This window comes from Myotis daubentonii, chromosome 9 (assembly GCF_963259705.1).
Source record: "Myotis daubentonii chromosome 9, mMyoDau2.1, whole genome shotgun sequence".
Lineage (NCBI taxonomy): Eukaryota > Metazoa > Chordata > Mammalia > Chiroptera > Vespertilionidae > Myotis > Myotis daubentonii.
This window is the reverse complement of record NC_081848.1, coordinates 81764549-81778308: the sequence shown is the minus strand read 5'-3', so window position 1 is coordinate 81778308 and position 13760 is coordinate 81764549. Positions and strand designations below refer to the sequence as shown.

Genomic DNA, 13760 nt, shown 5'->3' with positions numbered 1-13760 from the left:
CGGGAGGTTCTGGGAGCTCAGGGTCACCCCCAGCGCGCAGCCGCTCTCGGGACTGACCGCCAATTCCTCTCACACCCGGGCTCCTGGCCGGCCCTCGTCTGACCGGGACCCGAATTCCAGCCTTAGGCCGAGGTCTGGCCCGGGACAGGCGCGAGGCCACCCAGCAGCTGGCCCGGGGCATCGGCGAGAGCGGGCTTTATTTTCCTCGTCCATTTTGTTCGTCCTCATCCGAGGATATTTGTTTTCATTGATTTTGGAGAGAGTGGAAGGGAGAGGGAGAGACAGACACACCGGCGTGAGAGACACACCGACTGGGCCTCCGCACGCCCTCCCCCACCAGGGCCGAGAATCGAGCCTGCCACGGAGGCGCATGCCCTTGACCAGAATCGAACCTGGGACCCTTCCGTCCGTGGATCGACGCTGTAGCCACGGAGCCAAACTGGCTGGGGCGACTCAGGCTTGAGCCTGGTTTGAACCCTGACTCAGCTGTGTGACCGTGGGCGAGCCGCCTGCCCTCTCTGAGCCGGTGTTCTCCTGGCTGCAGTGAGTGAGTGAGGGTGGAGGCAGGATGTGAGCACACGGCAGCCCCCGTGAAGCGGGGCCCAGGCTGGCCTCACGCCTCCTCACACCACACGGGCGGCCTCACGCCTCCTCACACCACACAGGCGGCCTCACGCCTCCTCACACCACACGGGCGGCCTCACGCCTCCTCACACCACACGGGCGGCCTGAGACGCTGGGCCCAGGGGGCTGCTTACCCCTTCCCGGCCCACACGCCGGCCGCTCCAGGTCCCACAGAGGGGCTTCCACGGGACCCAGGAACTTGTAGCCATGGCCCCCCGACCCCCCGAGCTTACAATCTAATTAAGGCCACCTGAACCTCAAAATAGAAGCGTCCCAAAATAGTGCGGCCTGAGAGCTGGGCTCCCAGTGCTGCCTGGCAGGCGGCAACAGGTAAGGAGAGACTGGGCCAGCGGGCCCTCCTCCAGCTCCGCCCCCACCCCGCCCCACCCGCCTCCTCCGAGTCCAGCCAGGAGGGCCCTGCCCGGCCCTCCCCTCCGTGCTTTGGCAATGGCCTGAAACGGTGAAGGTTAGGCCGACGTTTCCTGATTTAAGGGGCTACGTGCGGAGGGCCCTGCAAGTTTGAGATTCAGGAGCACGCGGAGCCGCCCGCGGGGCTGCGGAGCGCTTCCTCACCCAGGAGCCGCGTGGAGGTTGATCTTTAACGGAGGCAGCGCCGGTGGAGACGCCTCCACGAGGTAACTCAGTAACACCAGGCGTTGCATCTTATTATCTTTTAAAAATCGGCCTGACCTTTCACTCCGTGTTGGAGAGCCAGGCGCCCAGCAGCCCGGCAGTGTCCGCTCTGCGGAGCGTGGGGCATCCGTGCGGTCTCTCCTGGAAACGGGGTAACGCGCATCGGGGTCACCGCGGGCCGGACTCGACTGTGCGGAGAGGGGATCGAGGCAGACCCGGGCCCGGGGCCGGTGCTCGCCGGTGGTTCCGGGCAGCAGGCCGGACACTCGGGCTCCCTGCCCCCCGCCCCCAGGAGAGCTGCCGGGGCGCCGGGCGCCCTGGCCATGGCGTTCTCGGAGCTCCTGGAGCGAGCTGGGGGCGTGGGCCTCTTCCAGACCCTGCAGGTGCTCACCCTCCTCCTCGCCTCCGTCTTCCTGCCCTCCCACATGCTCCTAGACAACTTCTCGGCGGCCACCCCGGGCCACCGCTGCTGGGCCCACATGCTGGACAGCAGCTCTGAGGCCCCCACGAACCTCACACGGGAGGCCCTTCTGCTCATTTCCATCCCACGGGACCCCAGCCAGGAGCCCCAGCGGTGTCGCCGCTTCCGCCACCCACAGTGGCAGCTCCTGGCACCCAACGCCACGGCCACCAACTGGAGCGAGGCTGCCACGGAGCCGTGCGTGGACGGCTGGGTCTACGACCGCAGCACCTTCACCTCCACCGTCGTGGCCGAGGTAAGCCCCCCGCCCCCCAGTAGCTTTCCTCCTTCCGGCCTCCCAGGGCCGCCGGCCACCCGCAGTGAAACGACATGCCACTCCCTCAACTTGCTCGCGGCCGATTCTGATGTGCGGCCAGGGCCACAGGCCCAACAGGAGCCTTAGGATCGTACACTCTGTTGGCGGATTCAGAATCAGTCAACATTTAAACCCTTACTAACCGCGGAGCAAACCTCACCTTCCGCCTGTGACGTGGCAGCCACTGCTCCCACGCGCTCCCTGCCGCACACCCTCACTGTGCTCTCACGGGCTGGGCGTATCATTTCCCCATTTAATGGAGGACCAAACAGAAGCACAGAGAGGTGTAGTGACCTGCCCCAGGACACACAGCTAAAGCGTCCTGGGGGCCGGAACCTGGTTCCCGGTCCCTCTCCTGTCCCACCTCTGTGTCGTGAGTGAGCACCAAGGAGATAGGCAGGCCCGGTGAGGGGGAAGGGACAGGCAGGTGGGAAGGCTCTCTGAAGAGGGGACATTGCAGGTGAGACCTGGGTTACAAGGGGTGGAATCAGCCACGTGGAGGTGGGGCAGCCTGGTCCAGGCCGAGGTCTGAGTGGGAGCCGTGGGGGCCTTGAGGGAGCAGGAGGTGCCACGTGGGGAGGGGGGGGGGAGAGGCAGGGGAGGGGAATGACGCTGAGGCTCTGGGCAGGCAGTGCTGTGGCCTGACTGTGTTTCCCGGAGGTCACTTTGCAGGGGACCGTGCCCCTCAGGGATGGGGCTCCTGCTGCCGTCACCCCGTCACCCCAGAGGAAGACAGGAGCTCAGCTGTCAGGCTCCTATAAAGGACTGACCGGGAGGGGCGGGGTGGGGGCAGAGGTCAGGGGTGGGTGCCCGCCCTGGGCTGGAGGCACAGCCTGTGAGAAGCAGCTGTAGCCCTATTTCCGGACAAGGAACCAGGCTCCGAGGTGCAGGAGCTCACACGCCCTGCCCCAGCCAGCAGCCAGCACCCAGCAGCCAGCAGCCAGCAGCCAGCACTGAGCTGGGCTTAACCCCCAGGCCCACACCGTCCACTCCGAGGGGCCTCCCCACTCAGACGCGAGGCCCTGGCACATTGTGCCACGCGGTGGCTGCGAGCAGAGTGAGGCCGGCGGCCCGCACACCGGCCACCTCTTCACCCGGCCCCAGGGATGGGGTGCCCCAGGGTGGGCGGCCGGACCCGCGGGACCCGGGCTGAGCAGGCGGTCCTGGCTAGGAACTCCCGGCTGGGCCGCCCTTGCCACCCGACTCCGCTCGTCCTCGCCCCGAGCGGCTGGCACATCTCCTTCCCTTCCAGTGGGGCCTGGTGTGCGGCCGCCAGGGCCTGAAGCCCGTGGGCCAGGCTGTCTTCATGGCCGGGAACCTGCTGGGCGCCCTGGCCTGGGGCCTCCTCTCCTGCTGGTGAGTGCTCCTCCTGCTGCTGGGGAGTGAGCATGGAGTGTGCGTGCGTGTGTGTGGGCGTGTGTGTGCATGCGGGTGCGTGTGTGTGTGCACGTGCGTGTGTGCACGTGAGTGCACATCAATGTGTGCATACATGCGCGCGCACGTGTGTGGGCGTATGTGCATGCGTGTGCACGTGAGTGTGTGCATGTATGTGCACATCAACGTGTGCATGCATGCGTGTGTGCACGTGTGTGTGTGGGTGTGTGCGCGCGTTTGTGCGTGTGAGTGTGTGCATGTGTGTGCATGTGCATGTGTGCGCACATCAATGTGTGTGCATATGTGTGCGCGCGTGCGCGTTTGTGCATGTGAGTGTGTGCGCACATGTGTGCATGTGCATGTGTGCACATCAATGTGTGTGCATATGTGTGTGGGCATGCATGCATGTGTGTGCATGTGCAGGGGCGGGCAGGGGTACAGAGATGTCGCGAGAGGGTTCATGGTCCCTGAGAGGGACTCCTGCTTGGTGCCCAGCACGCAGGCCTCGGCTCCAGGCTCCTCCTCAGTGGGCCTTCCAGGCGGCCGAGTGGGATCCTGCCCCACCACCATGCATCGTGTCCCCACCAGACGTCGCTCCGAGAAGGCAGGGGCTGGGGGGGCGTCCCCAGGGCCGCCGGTGGCTCAGTGCTCATCGTAAGTGGATGAAGGTTTCCCAGCTCTGGCCCCGGGCGCCGGCCCTGCGGTCCCACCGCTGAGTCCCATTCCCGCTGGCGTGTCCTCGCTCCTGAAGCGGGTCCTCCTGTGAGGGGCCCGGCCCCGCCTGGGGTTGCTGGTTGTCACAGTGAGTGACCACGTGGAGCTTGGGCCGAGCTGGCACAGTGCTGGCCTCGTGCCGTGGCTCCCTGTGGGCCTGGCAGGGCCGAGCCGCCGGGAGGGTGCAGCCTCTGCTCCCCCCGCGGGCGACGGTCCGCAGCCCCTGTGAGCCGGGTCAGAGCCGGTGTGGCCCTGGACGCCAGCGGGTGGGCTGGCGTCCTCGCTCCTGGTGCTGTTGCCCCGGGTGCTGCTCAGACAGGGCCCAGGCCTGCCCTCCTCTCTCCCATCGGACACGCGCTCAGCTGGACGCGGGCAGCGGTTCAGGCTGGCAGGCCCCGGGCTCAGCCCCCGTGAGCGTGTGGGCACCGGGCGGAGGCCCCTCCAGGGGGTGAGGGTCGTCTCTGGGGAGCCCCTGTCACCAGCACAGACAGGCGGGGAGCTAGCTGGCTGGCTGCAAGGGGCCCCCGGTGCTCAGCCTCAGTCCCTTCGCTCAGTGTCTTGATTTTCACAGCAGCCCTACGAGCACGTCATGGTGAATGCCTCCATTTCACAGATGGGGAAACTGAGGCTCCGAGACATTGAGTCATGAGCTCAAGGTTACCCAGGAGGGGCAGAGCAGGACTCAAACCCATTCTCTCTCTTTCTTTTAATAATTTTACATTAAAAAAAATTATTGAGTGATTTGAGAGAGAGAACAGAGAGGGAGAGAGAGAAACTTGTTGTTCCACTTATTTATGCAGTCACTGGTTAATTCTTGTGTGTGCCCTGACCGGGCATTGAACCCACAGCCTTGGCAGATTGGGACAATGCTCTAACCACCGAGCTACCCAGCCAGGGCCCAAAGTGCATTCTTGACCGTGAGGCTATGCTGCCCGCCGAGAGCAGGCGCTGCCGTTTCTGTGTCACGCAGTCGCACGTGCTCCTGGGTTCCAAGGAGGAGGTGCCGCCTGCACTGGCATGGGCTCATGCGGCTCCCGCAGGCCCCCCTCATTCCTCCATGACCCAGGGCCCTCTCCAGGCCCCGCTGTGCTTCTCCCCAAACAGGTTTGGGCGCAAGTCCATGCTGAGCTGGTGCTGCCTACAGGTGGCCCTGGCCAACACCAGCGCCATCTTTGCCCCCAATTTCCTCGTCTATTGTGGCCTCCGGTTTCTGAACGCCTTCGGATTGGCCGGCATCATCCTGACCTCGACGACGCTCAGTGAGTCACTGGGGAGGAGGGGAGGGTGGGGCTCAAGGGCACCACTCGGGCCCTCACCTGCCCCTCCCTCGCCGTTCAGTGGTGGAGTGGACCACGACCCGCAGGAGGGCGGTCACCATGACAATCCTGGGATGCACCTACTGCACAGGCCAGATGGTCCTGGGTGGTCTGGCCTTCGCCCTGCGGGACTGGCGAGCCCTCCATCTGGCCACGTCGGCGCCCTTCTTTGCCATCTTCCTGATATCCTTGTAGGTACAGTGTGGGGCCTTTTCCCTTGGGGAGAGCATCGCTGAACGGGAGGGGGCCCCACAACCCCAGCACCCTGGCTGGCCGCGGGTTCCAGAATGCTGAGAGCCTTGGAAGGGAGTGCTGTGAGCGGAGCCCTGGCTGGTGAGACGGTCTGGGACTCAGAGTTCCAGGGCATTTCAGCCAGAGGTCTGAGGGCCCCATCCCACACATTGGCATCATCGCCCCCCCCCCCCCCACGCGCACGTCACCTGTCGGGCCTGTGGCATCCCTGTCGGTGCGGACCGGCATCAGATACGGGAAGATTCATCCTCACTATTATGTTGGTGCCACAAAAGTCCCTGGGGTCTGCAAACACCTGCTGGGGTTGGGGGTGGGGAGAGATGCAGGAACAAACACAAGTTCAGGTCCCCACAGGTTCTCTGTGCCCGTGAGTCAGCGTGGAGCTCAGGGCCCAGGTGCGTCGGTCTGGGGTGTAGCGAGTCCTAAAGGCTCATCCATTTCTTCTCAAATGTTGACCTCGCTCCCACCCGCGCCAGACATGGCCGTGGGCGCTGCGGCCACAGCAGCAAACACAGCCACTGGCCACATGGAGTTTTGTTGCATCAACAGGCTCCGTAGCAACAAGGAAGACAGCCCATAATTACACTAACTCGGCGGCCCCCCACCCCCGGTCGCACTGAGGGGCGTCCTGGGTGCTGTTGGTAACACCAATGAGGGGCTGAGGCCCCAGAGAGCGGTCCAGAGACCTGCCCGAGGCCACACATGTGAGCGCCAGGGGCGGCCTGGCACCCGGGCAGGCTGACTGCAAACAGGGCCGAGAGCCTGTCGCCTGGGAAGGCTCTGCCCCTTCACCAGGGAGACCCTCTCCCTGCCCATCTGCCCTGACGCCGGGAGGAAGCAGACTCACGTATAAAACCATTCTCTTCTGACGGGGGATGTTTTCAACGTGTGCTGTGTGTTTTTTGTTTGTTTGCTTGCTTTTAAATTCAGCATGACGTACGCTTTCTGCCATAGAAATGCCCCAGAAAAAGAAGAAAGAAAGAAATGGCCCAGGATCCCCCAGGCCCGGGCAGCCTGTGTGCTGGCCGTGCCCAGTGCTCAGATGGGCAGGATCCCGGCAGCCAGAAAGCCAGATGGAGTGGGCCTGGGGGAGAGGTGGCCAGGCGTCAGGGCTCATCTGAAACCATCAGGGACTGCGCCGCCCGGCCTGGCATTAGCACTGGAGACGTGGCTGCCATCTCCACACGCCCACAGCAGTGGGAGGGCCTGCCGCCCCCCTGACTGGGGCAGTGCCCGGCCCGCGTGAAAGAAGCAGAGGCCCAGCAGCGCCCACTCTTTAACAGGTGGCTGCCCGAGTCCGCACGCTGGCTCATTATCATGGGCAAACCAGAGCGAGCGCTTCAGGAACTGAAAAAGGTGGCCAGGATAAACGGCCACAGGGAAGCCAAGAAGGCCCTGACCATAGAGGTGAGATGCTGCTGTGGGTGACTGGGTGTGGGGCGTGGCTGGGGGAGGGCACCCACCAGGTCTTATCAGCATTACCACCAACTTCACCACTGCCCACACCACACCACCACCATCAACACCCCCACACCATCACCACCTCTACACAATACCAGCCTCGCCACCATTACTGTCACCTTCACCGTCTCTATCATCATCACCATCATCACCACCATCACCACCGCCATCAACACCCCCATACCATCACCACCTCTACACAACACCAGCATCACCACCATTACTGTCACCTTCACCGTCTCTATCATCATCACCATCATCATCACCATCAACACCCCCATACGATCACCACCTCTACAAAACACCAGCATCACCATTACTGTCACCTTCACCGTCTCTATCATCATCACCGTCATCACCACCATTGCCGTCATTACTGTCACCTTCACCATCTCTATCATCATCACCATCATCACCACCACCACCATCACCATCACCACCACCTTCATCATCACCACCACCATCACCACCATTACTGTCACCTTCACCATCTCTATCATCATCACCATCATCACCACCATCACCACCATTACTGTCACCTGCACTGTTTCTATCATCACCACCATCACCATCACCTCCATCATCACCACCACCATCACCACCACCATCACCATCACCACCATCACCATCACCTCCATCACCACCACCACCACCACCATCACCACCACCATCACCATCACCTTCATCATCACCACCATCACCACCATTACTGTCACCTTCACCGTTTCTATCATCACCACCACCACCACCACCACCACCACCACCTCCATCATAACCACCACCATCATCACCACCATCACCACCACCATCACCACCTCCATCACCACCTCCATCACCACCACCATCACTATCACCATCACCACCATTGTCACCATCATCACCATCATTACCATCCTCATCACCACCATCACCACCACTATCATCATTTCTATTCAAACACAACTACCATCACTACCACCAATAATAATAATACCACTAATATCAACACCATCCACAACAGCATTACAACTGTCCACACTCCACCATCACCTCCACCACCTCCACCATCACCTGCAGACCACCACTATCAACTTAATCTTCATCACCACTAGCATCACCAATACCATTACTGACATCACCATCAGCATCTCTACAAAACACCATCACTATTACCTTCACCACCTTCATGACTGTTATCACCACCACCACCACCACCACCACCAATAACAATACAACCATTATCAACAACATATCCACGTCACCACCACCTCATTATTCACCACCTCAATCCACATATATTGCACACTCACCTCATGGGCTTCTCCATGTATTGGGGAAACAAGATCTCTTATTTGAAGGGAGCTTCTCAAGGAAGCAGGTGTGGAGGGTGTGCAGCCAAAGATGAGGGGAGGCAGAATGCCCTGGGGCAGGAGGATCAGGGAAGGCTTCTGGGAGGAGGCAGGCTAGAGCTGAGCAGGACTGAACTGAGCACAGGGCAGGCAGGGCTCAGAGGTGCAGGAGGACCAGGCCCGGACTTAGTTTCTGGCGGTGGTGGGGACTGTGAGAGACAGGGTTGACCAGATGGCCCAACCCGGACTTGGTCTCTGGTGATGAGTTAGAGTGATTGGGTTGACCAGTTATCTGTGGAGATGAGAGATTGAAGACAAGGGACTGGTGATTGAGCGGGGTGGGGGGGGGGGGAGGGCGGGGGGGGGGCGGGGCCGGGTCCAGGCAGGGGCGGGGGTGGGGCCGAAGAGCAAATAAATGTTGACAACATAAAAAATTTTTTAAAAAAAGAGAGGTGCTGGAGGAGGCTGGATGGGCACTTGGGGCACAGGGAGCCCGTGTGGCTGGCACGCCCTGATGCCAGCCTTGGTGAATGAGGGGGAAGGTGGGCTTGGTGCAGTAACTGCCAAGAGGGCCAGAGCTGGGACACAGACTCTCCTTGGTTCTGAGTGGGTGGCCAGGTCCGCAGAAGCTCAGCCAGAAGGCAGGGCAAACGCTGCCTCCCCATCCCCCTCACCCCCAGGGCTCTCCAGCCTCCCAGTCAAGGCCAGGCTCCCCCATCACTCCAACACCATTCCGGGGCATGGGGGTGGGGCCAGCCACCGCCCCCATCCTCAGGGTGGCCTGTTCTCCCCGAGGTGCTGATGTCCAGCACGGAGGAGGAGGTGGCCTCGGCGAAGGCCCGCCAGTCGCTGCTGGACCTGTTCCGCGTGCCCGTTCTCCGCCGGAGAAGCTGCTGTCTGTTAGTGGTGAAGTACGCCACCCTCCCCTGCCCTCCCCTCCCCTCTGGGACACAGAGCTGCAGAGGGCGGGGAGGGCTGTGTGTGGGGGGGACCCTGCAGGCCTCTTGGGGTGCGTTTCTGGCTGGGACAGGCAGCCCCCCAGGAGGCAGGGTCCTGGCAGGCAGGAGAGAGGCAGTGCGTGGAGATGTGGTTGGTCTGGAGGCCAGCTCCGCGAGAGGCCAGCTCGGGGGGAGGCCGGGGTCAGGCTGAGAGCACAGGGCAGGCGGGAGCCCCGGCCCCCGGTGGCTGGAGCGGACCCCTGCTTGTCAGCATTGGACTCGCCCCCAGCGGGCTGAGTGCCTGGGGCCAACCCTGTGAGATAAGTGCATTTACACCCCCACGGACAGGAGGGGACGGCCCAGAGCGGCAGTAACTTGCCCGAGGTGACGAGGGGCACTGGAGCCGAGGCCCAGCTGTCTTTTCTCCCAGGTTCACCTGCTGGGCCCGCGTGGAGCAGGGAGCCCCGCCCCGCCCACCGGCCCTGTCTTGGCTCCCAAGGGCGCCGGGGACCAAGAGAAGTCCCCTTAGTGAAGCGATGGCCGTTCACGTGACTTCCAGGAGGGCTTGCTGACAAGCGAGGGTCAGATTCGATGGGGACTCATCTTGAAATAAAACGGAAGGTTACGAAACGTCCATTTTATGCTGTATTTGACCATATGGGGTGTCTGGCTTATGATGGCAAACATTTGCTGCGTCTTAGAACAGGCTGGATCGCAGGCTTTTTGTGTGTTCACGTTTCTTTCTGATGGGTGAGCAGTGATGGTGAACCTTTTGAGCTCGGCGTGTCAGCATTTTGAAAAACCCTAACTTAACTCTGGTGCCCTGTCACATAGAGAAATTTTTTGATATTTGCAACCATCGTAAAACAAAGACTTATATTTTTGATCTTTATTTTATATATTTAACTGCCATTTAACAAAGAAAAATCAACCAAAAAAATGAGTTCGCGTGTCATAGGTTCGCCATCACTGGATTAGAGGCACCATCCAGGTCTCCTTCCCGCCTCCGGGCCTCCGGGCGCTCCCGGGCGCTCTGCAGCCTCCGGGGTCCACAGCGCAGGCTGGGGCCTCTCCCCGACTCTGGCTTTGCCCTGCAGCTTCTCCCACATGATCTCCTACTACGGGCTGGTCTTCGACCTGCAGAACCTGGGGCGGGACATCTTCCTCCTCCAGGTCCTGTTCGGGGCCGTGGACTTCCTGGGCCGGGCCGCCAGCAACGTCTTGCTCCGCTTCTTCGGCCGCCGCGTGGTCCTGGCCAGCGCCCAGGCCCTGGGAGGCCTCTCCATCCTGGCCAACGTGCTGGTCCCACCAGGTGAGGCCAGGGCAGCGGGAGAAGACAGGGCCTGCTGACCGCCTGGGTCCTCGCTGCCTGCCCACGGCCGCACTTACCACGCTGGCCTCTCCCCTCCCGGCCCCAAGGCTGCCGGGCCCATCACCCCAGCTCTGCCCGTCTGTCACGGTGGCAGCCTTTGCCGTGTCATCTCAGGATCCCGTCCCCAAGCAGCCCGCCCGTGTCCCTACGGACATCGCGGGTCAGAGCGGGGAAGTCAGGCTGGCGAGAGCGGGAGCCAGGGCTGGGCCAGCCTCGGGCGGAGGCGGGACGGGCGTGAAGCTGCTGGAGGAGGCAGGACAGGTGCCAAGTGTGTGGTTGTCTCTCAGGAGCAGGAGGCAGCGAGCTGGGGCTGCCTCGCCCGGTCTGACTCCCTGCGGGAGGCACGATGCCTGGAGGCCTCTCCCGTCCCTTCTGCTCAGGAGGCCCCGGGGAGGCAGGGCGGCTGCAGCCTGGAGCTGGGCTCCCGTGAACCTGCTGTTCCCGTGGTTCTCTGTGACCCCAGGGCCCCACAGGCAGGCGGAGGGACAGTGAGAAGGATTCTGGGTCCCGCGTGACCCTCTCCTTCACGGGAAGGGCCCAGGGTGCTCAGGGCCAAGAGGCCCCACACGGCCATGGCCACCCGCCAGCCAGCTCCCCCATCCCAGACCTGGCCGGGTTCTCGCCTTGTAGCCCCCTGGCCACTGCCATGAGGTCCTCCTGCCCTGAGTCCCGCCTGGCCCTGGCGGCCTGGCCCTGCCAGCGACCCGCTTCCGGCCCAGGCTGGCCGGGCCCCTCTCCGCAGACCCCGTCTCCCTTCCCTCTCCCAGACTGGCAGGGCCTGCGTGTCGCCTTCGCCGTCCTGGGGAAGGGCTGCCTCGGCCTGTGCCTGACCTGCTTCTCTGTCTACAAGTCGGAGCTCTTCCCGACCTCACTGCGGTAGGCGGGGCTGCCAGGCCGGGGTGGGCGAGAAAGGGGCACCCAGAGGGCCAGTGGGGAGGGCAAGGAGGGCTGGGCATCCGGGGATACCCCGCAGAGGGCAGAGGGGACCGGCTGCCAACATGGAGCTGAGCGCACAGCCTAGCGTCCTTCCCCCAAAGGCCGCCCTCAGCCAGGGCCTCAGAGCAGCCCGTCCCTCCGTGCAGGTAGAATCTCAGAGCCCTGGTGAGGGAGCCAAGAGCTGCCCTGGTCCAGTGGGGACGCCTCCTCCTCCTCCTGCCCCTCCCTGTCCCGGCAGAGTCACCCTCAGAACCAAGGCTCCGTGGGACACGGAAAACCCGTGGTCCCAAGTGAGACCACCCCACGTTGGGCAGTTGGGTAAACTGAGGCTCAAGGACTCAAAACCAAGGACTTCCTCGATAGACGGCAGGAGTGGCCCTCGTTCCCTGACTCCCAGCCCAGCGCGTTCCCTCACTCCTGGTGCTCGCGTACTCGCTTGTCCATCCTTCTGTTCGGATGTGCATTGATGGAGCTTGTCGATGTTATACAGAAGCGCACGCTGGGACGCAGGGCCTAGCAGGAGCCCTGAGGCAGCCTCCCAACCACCTAAGACCAGCACGGAGTGGGCCCTGCCCTAGAGAGTGCCCAGAAGGATGCTGGAAGGGACAACCTAGGTGGGCTCCATGGAGGAGGCGACATTAAAGGAGACCTTGAGGAGGGCAACTTCCTTAGCCCAGTTTTTCCTCCCCTGGCACCTCCTGGCCCAGCCAAATGCCCCCTTTTGGTGAGATCCCCCCCTAAAGTGCCAGCTATGACAAGGGTTGGGGCCACGCCCTCTGCCCACAGGATGACGGCCGACGGCTTCCTGCAGTCCGCAGGGCGGCTGGGCACTGTGGTTGGACCCCTGATCATAACGGCCCGCCAGGCTCTGCCCCTGCTGCCCCCCCTCATCTACGGGGTCATCCTCATCGTTTCCAGTTTTGTCCTACCCTTCCTCCCGGAGACTCGGGGCCTCCCCCTGCCTGACACCATCCAGGACCTGGAGAACCAGTGAGTGACCCCTGGCCCCGGGAGTGGGCGGGGCCTCTCGGGAGTGGGCGGGGCTTCCAGGGAGCGGGCGGGGCCTCCCGGGAGTGGGCGGGGCCTCCCCTCGCTGCGCGGGCAGATGTGGCCGCGGGTCAGGGAGCCGTCCTGGGCGGGGAGGGCAGCGGCACAGAGGGCAGGGCGCCAGGCTGGTGTTTCTGAAACCGTTCAATCTTGACAACAGCCCTGGAGGGAGCGGCCATCGCTCTCTGCGTTCACACAGACGAGAGGAAGCGGCTTATTCGCGTCTCACAGGGAGAAAGCGAGGTCCGTAGGCAGGACCACGGGATGGTTCCGAGCCGGCTCTGCAGCCAGGCTGCCCGCAGCTAACCTCCCCCCAAAACTGATGGAGAGGCAGCCTCAGCGGTCGGGGGGCGGGGGGGTTCCCACAGAGCATTCCAGGCCCACGGATCCGGATCCGCAGGCGCGTGGGTCTCTCGGGCGCCCCAGGAACAAATCGCGCCCCCCTCATGTATGTTCTTGGAGAGGCCAGAAACGAGGGAACGTCCCTCCGCTCTTCACAGGCGGAATCCCTGCAGGTGTCCGCTGCCTCACTTGTAAAAGGCGCGTGAAAAACACAGAAAACACGGCCTCGCTCCAAGAGTCGTGTTGGGGTTTAATGAGTAACTGAATGGAAGCCCCGGGCCGGGCCTGGCCCGCACTCCGCACGGCCGCGGTGTCCGGGGCGAGGGCAGTTATGGGGCGCCCTCGGCAGAGCAGGGGCCAAGCCAGATGACAGTGACGGTGCCAGCGGTGCCGCGGCCTTACGTGTGACAGCCTCTCACTGAACCCAGACGAGAGCCCAGGCGCTGCCAGTGCAGCGTCACTGTCGGGGCCCCAGAGACCGGGGGCGATGGGTCGCCTGGGGACGCCCCGCCGAGGAGCGGGCGCTGGGGCTCGGTTCACAACGGCGTGTGCCGCTGTGCCGCAGGCGTGTGCTAGGCTCGGGGTACACGGTGGTCAGAGGACCCTCATCTCAGAGGCTGCGTTCCTATCGCCCCCAACCCGTCCGC

The 13760-nt window shown here is 63.1% G+C and overlaps 1 protein-coding gene across 2 annotated transcripts in view; it reads left to right on the top strand.

Annotated features, from left to right (window-relative positions):
* Nucleotides 1–1026: 1026 nt before the first annotated feature.
* LOC132241463 (solute carrier family 22 member 12-like) overlaps nucleotides 1027–13760 on the top strand; it is a 28692-nt gene continuing 15958 nt past the window's right edge. The window contains exons 1-9 of one of the 2 annotated variants that reach the window (XM_059710241.1): nucleotides 1027–1973; nucleotides 3286–3389; nucleotides 5226–5380; nucleotides 5460–5628; nucleotides 6973–7096; nucleotides 9274–9389; nucleotides 10514–10728; nucleotides 11556–11664; nucleotides 12511–12714. In XM_059710241.1, coding sequence (XP_059566224.1) covers nucleotides 1581–1973; nucleotides 3286–3389; nucleotides 5226–5380; nucleotides 5460–5628; nucleotides 6973–7096; nucleotides 9274–9389; nucleotides 10514–10728; nucleotides 11556–11664; nucleotides 12511–12714 — 1589 coding nt within the window. In that variant the 5' untranslated portion in view covers nucleotides 1027–1580. The remainder of the gene's footprint in view (nucleotides 1974–3285; nucleotides 3390–5225; nucleotides 5381–5459; nucleotides 5629–6972; nucleotides 7097–9273; nucleotides 9390–10513; nucleotides 10729–11555; nucleotides 11665–12510; nucleotides 12715–13760) is intronic. The other variant, XM_059710240.1, reaches the window with a different exon arrangement.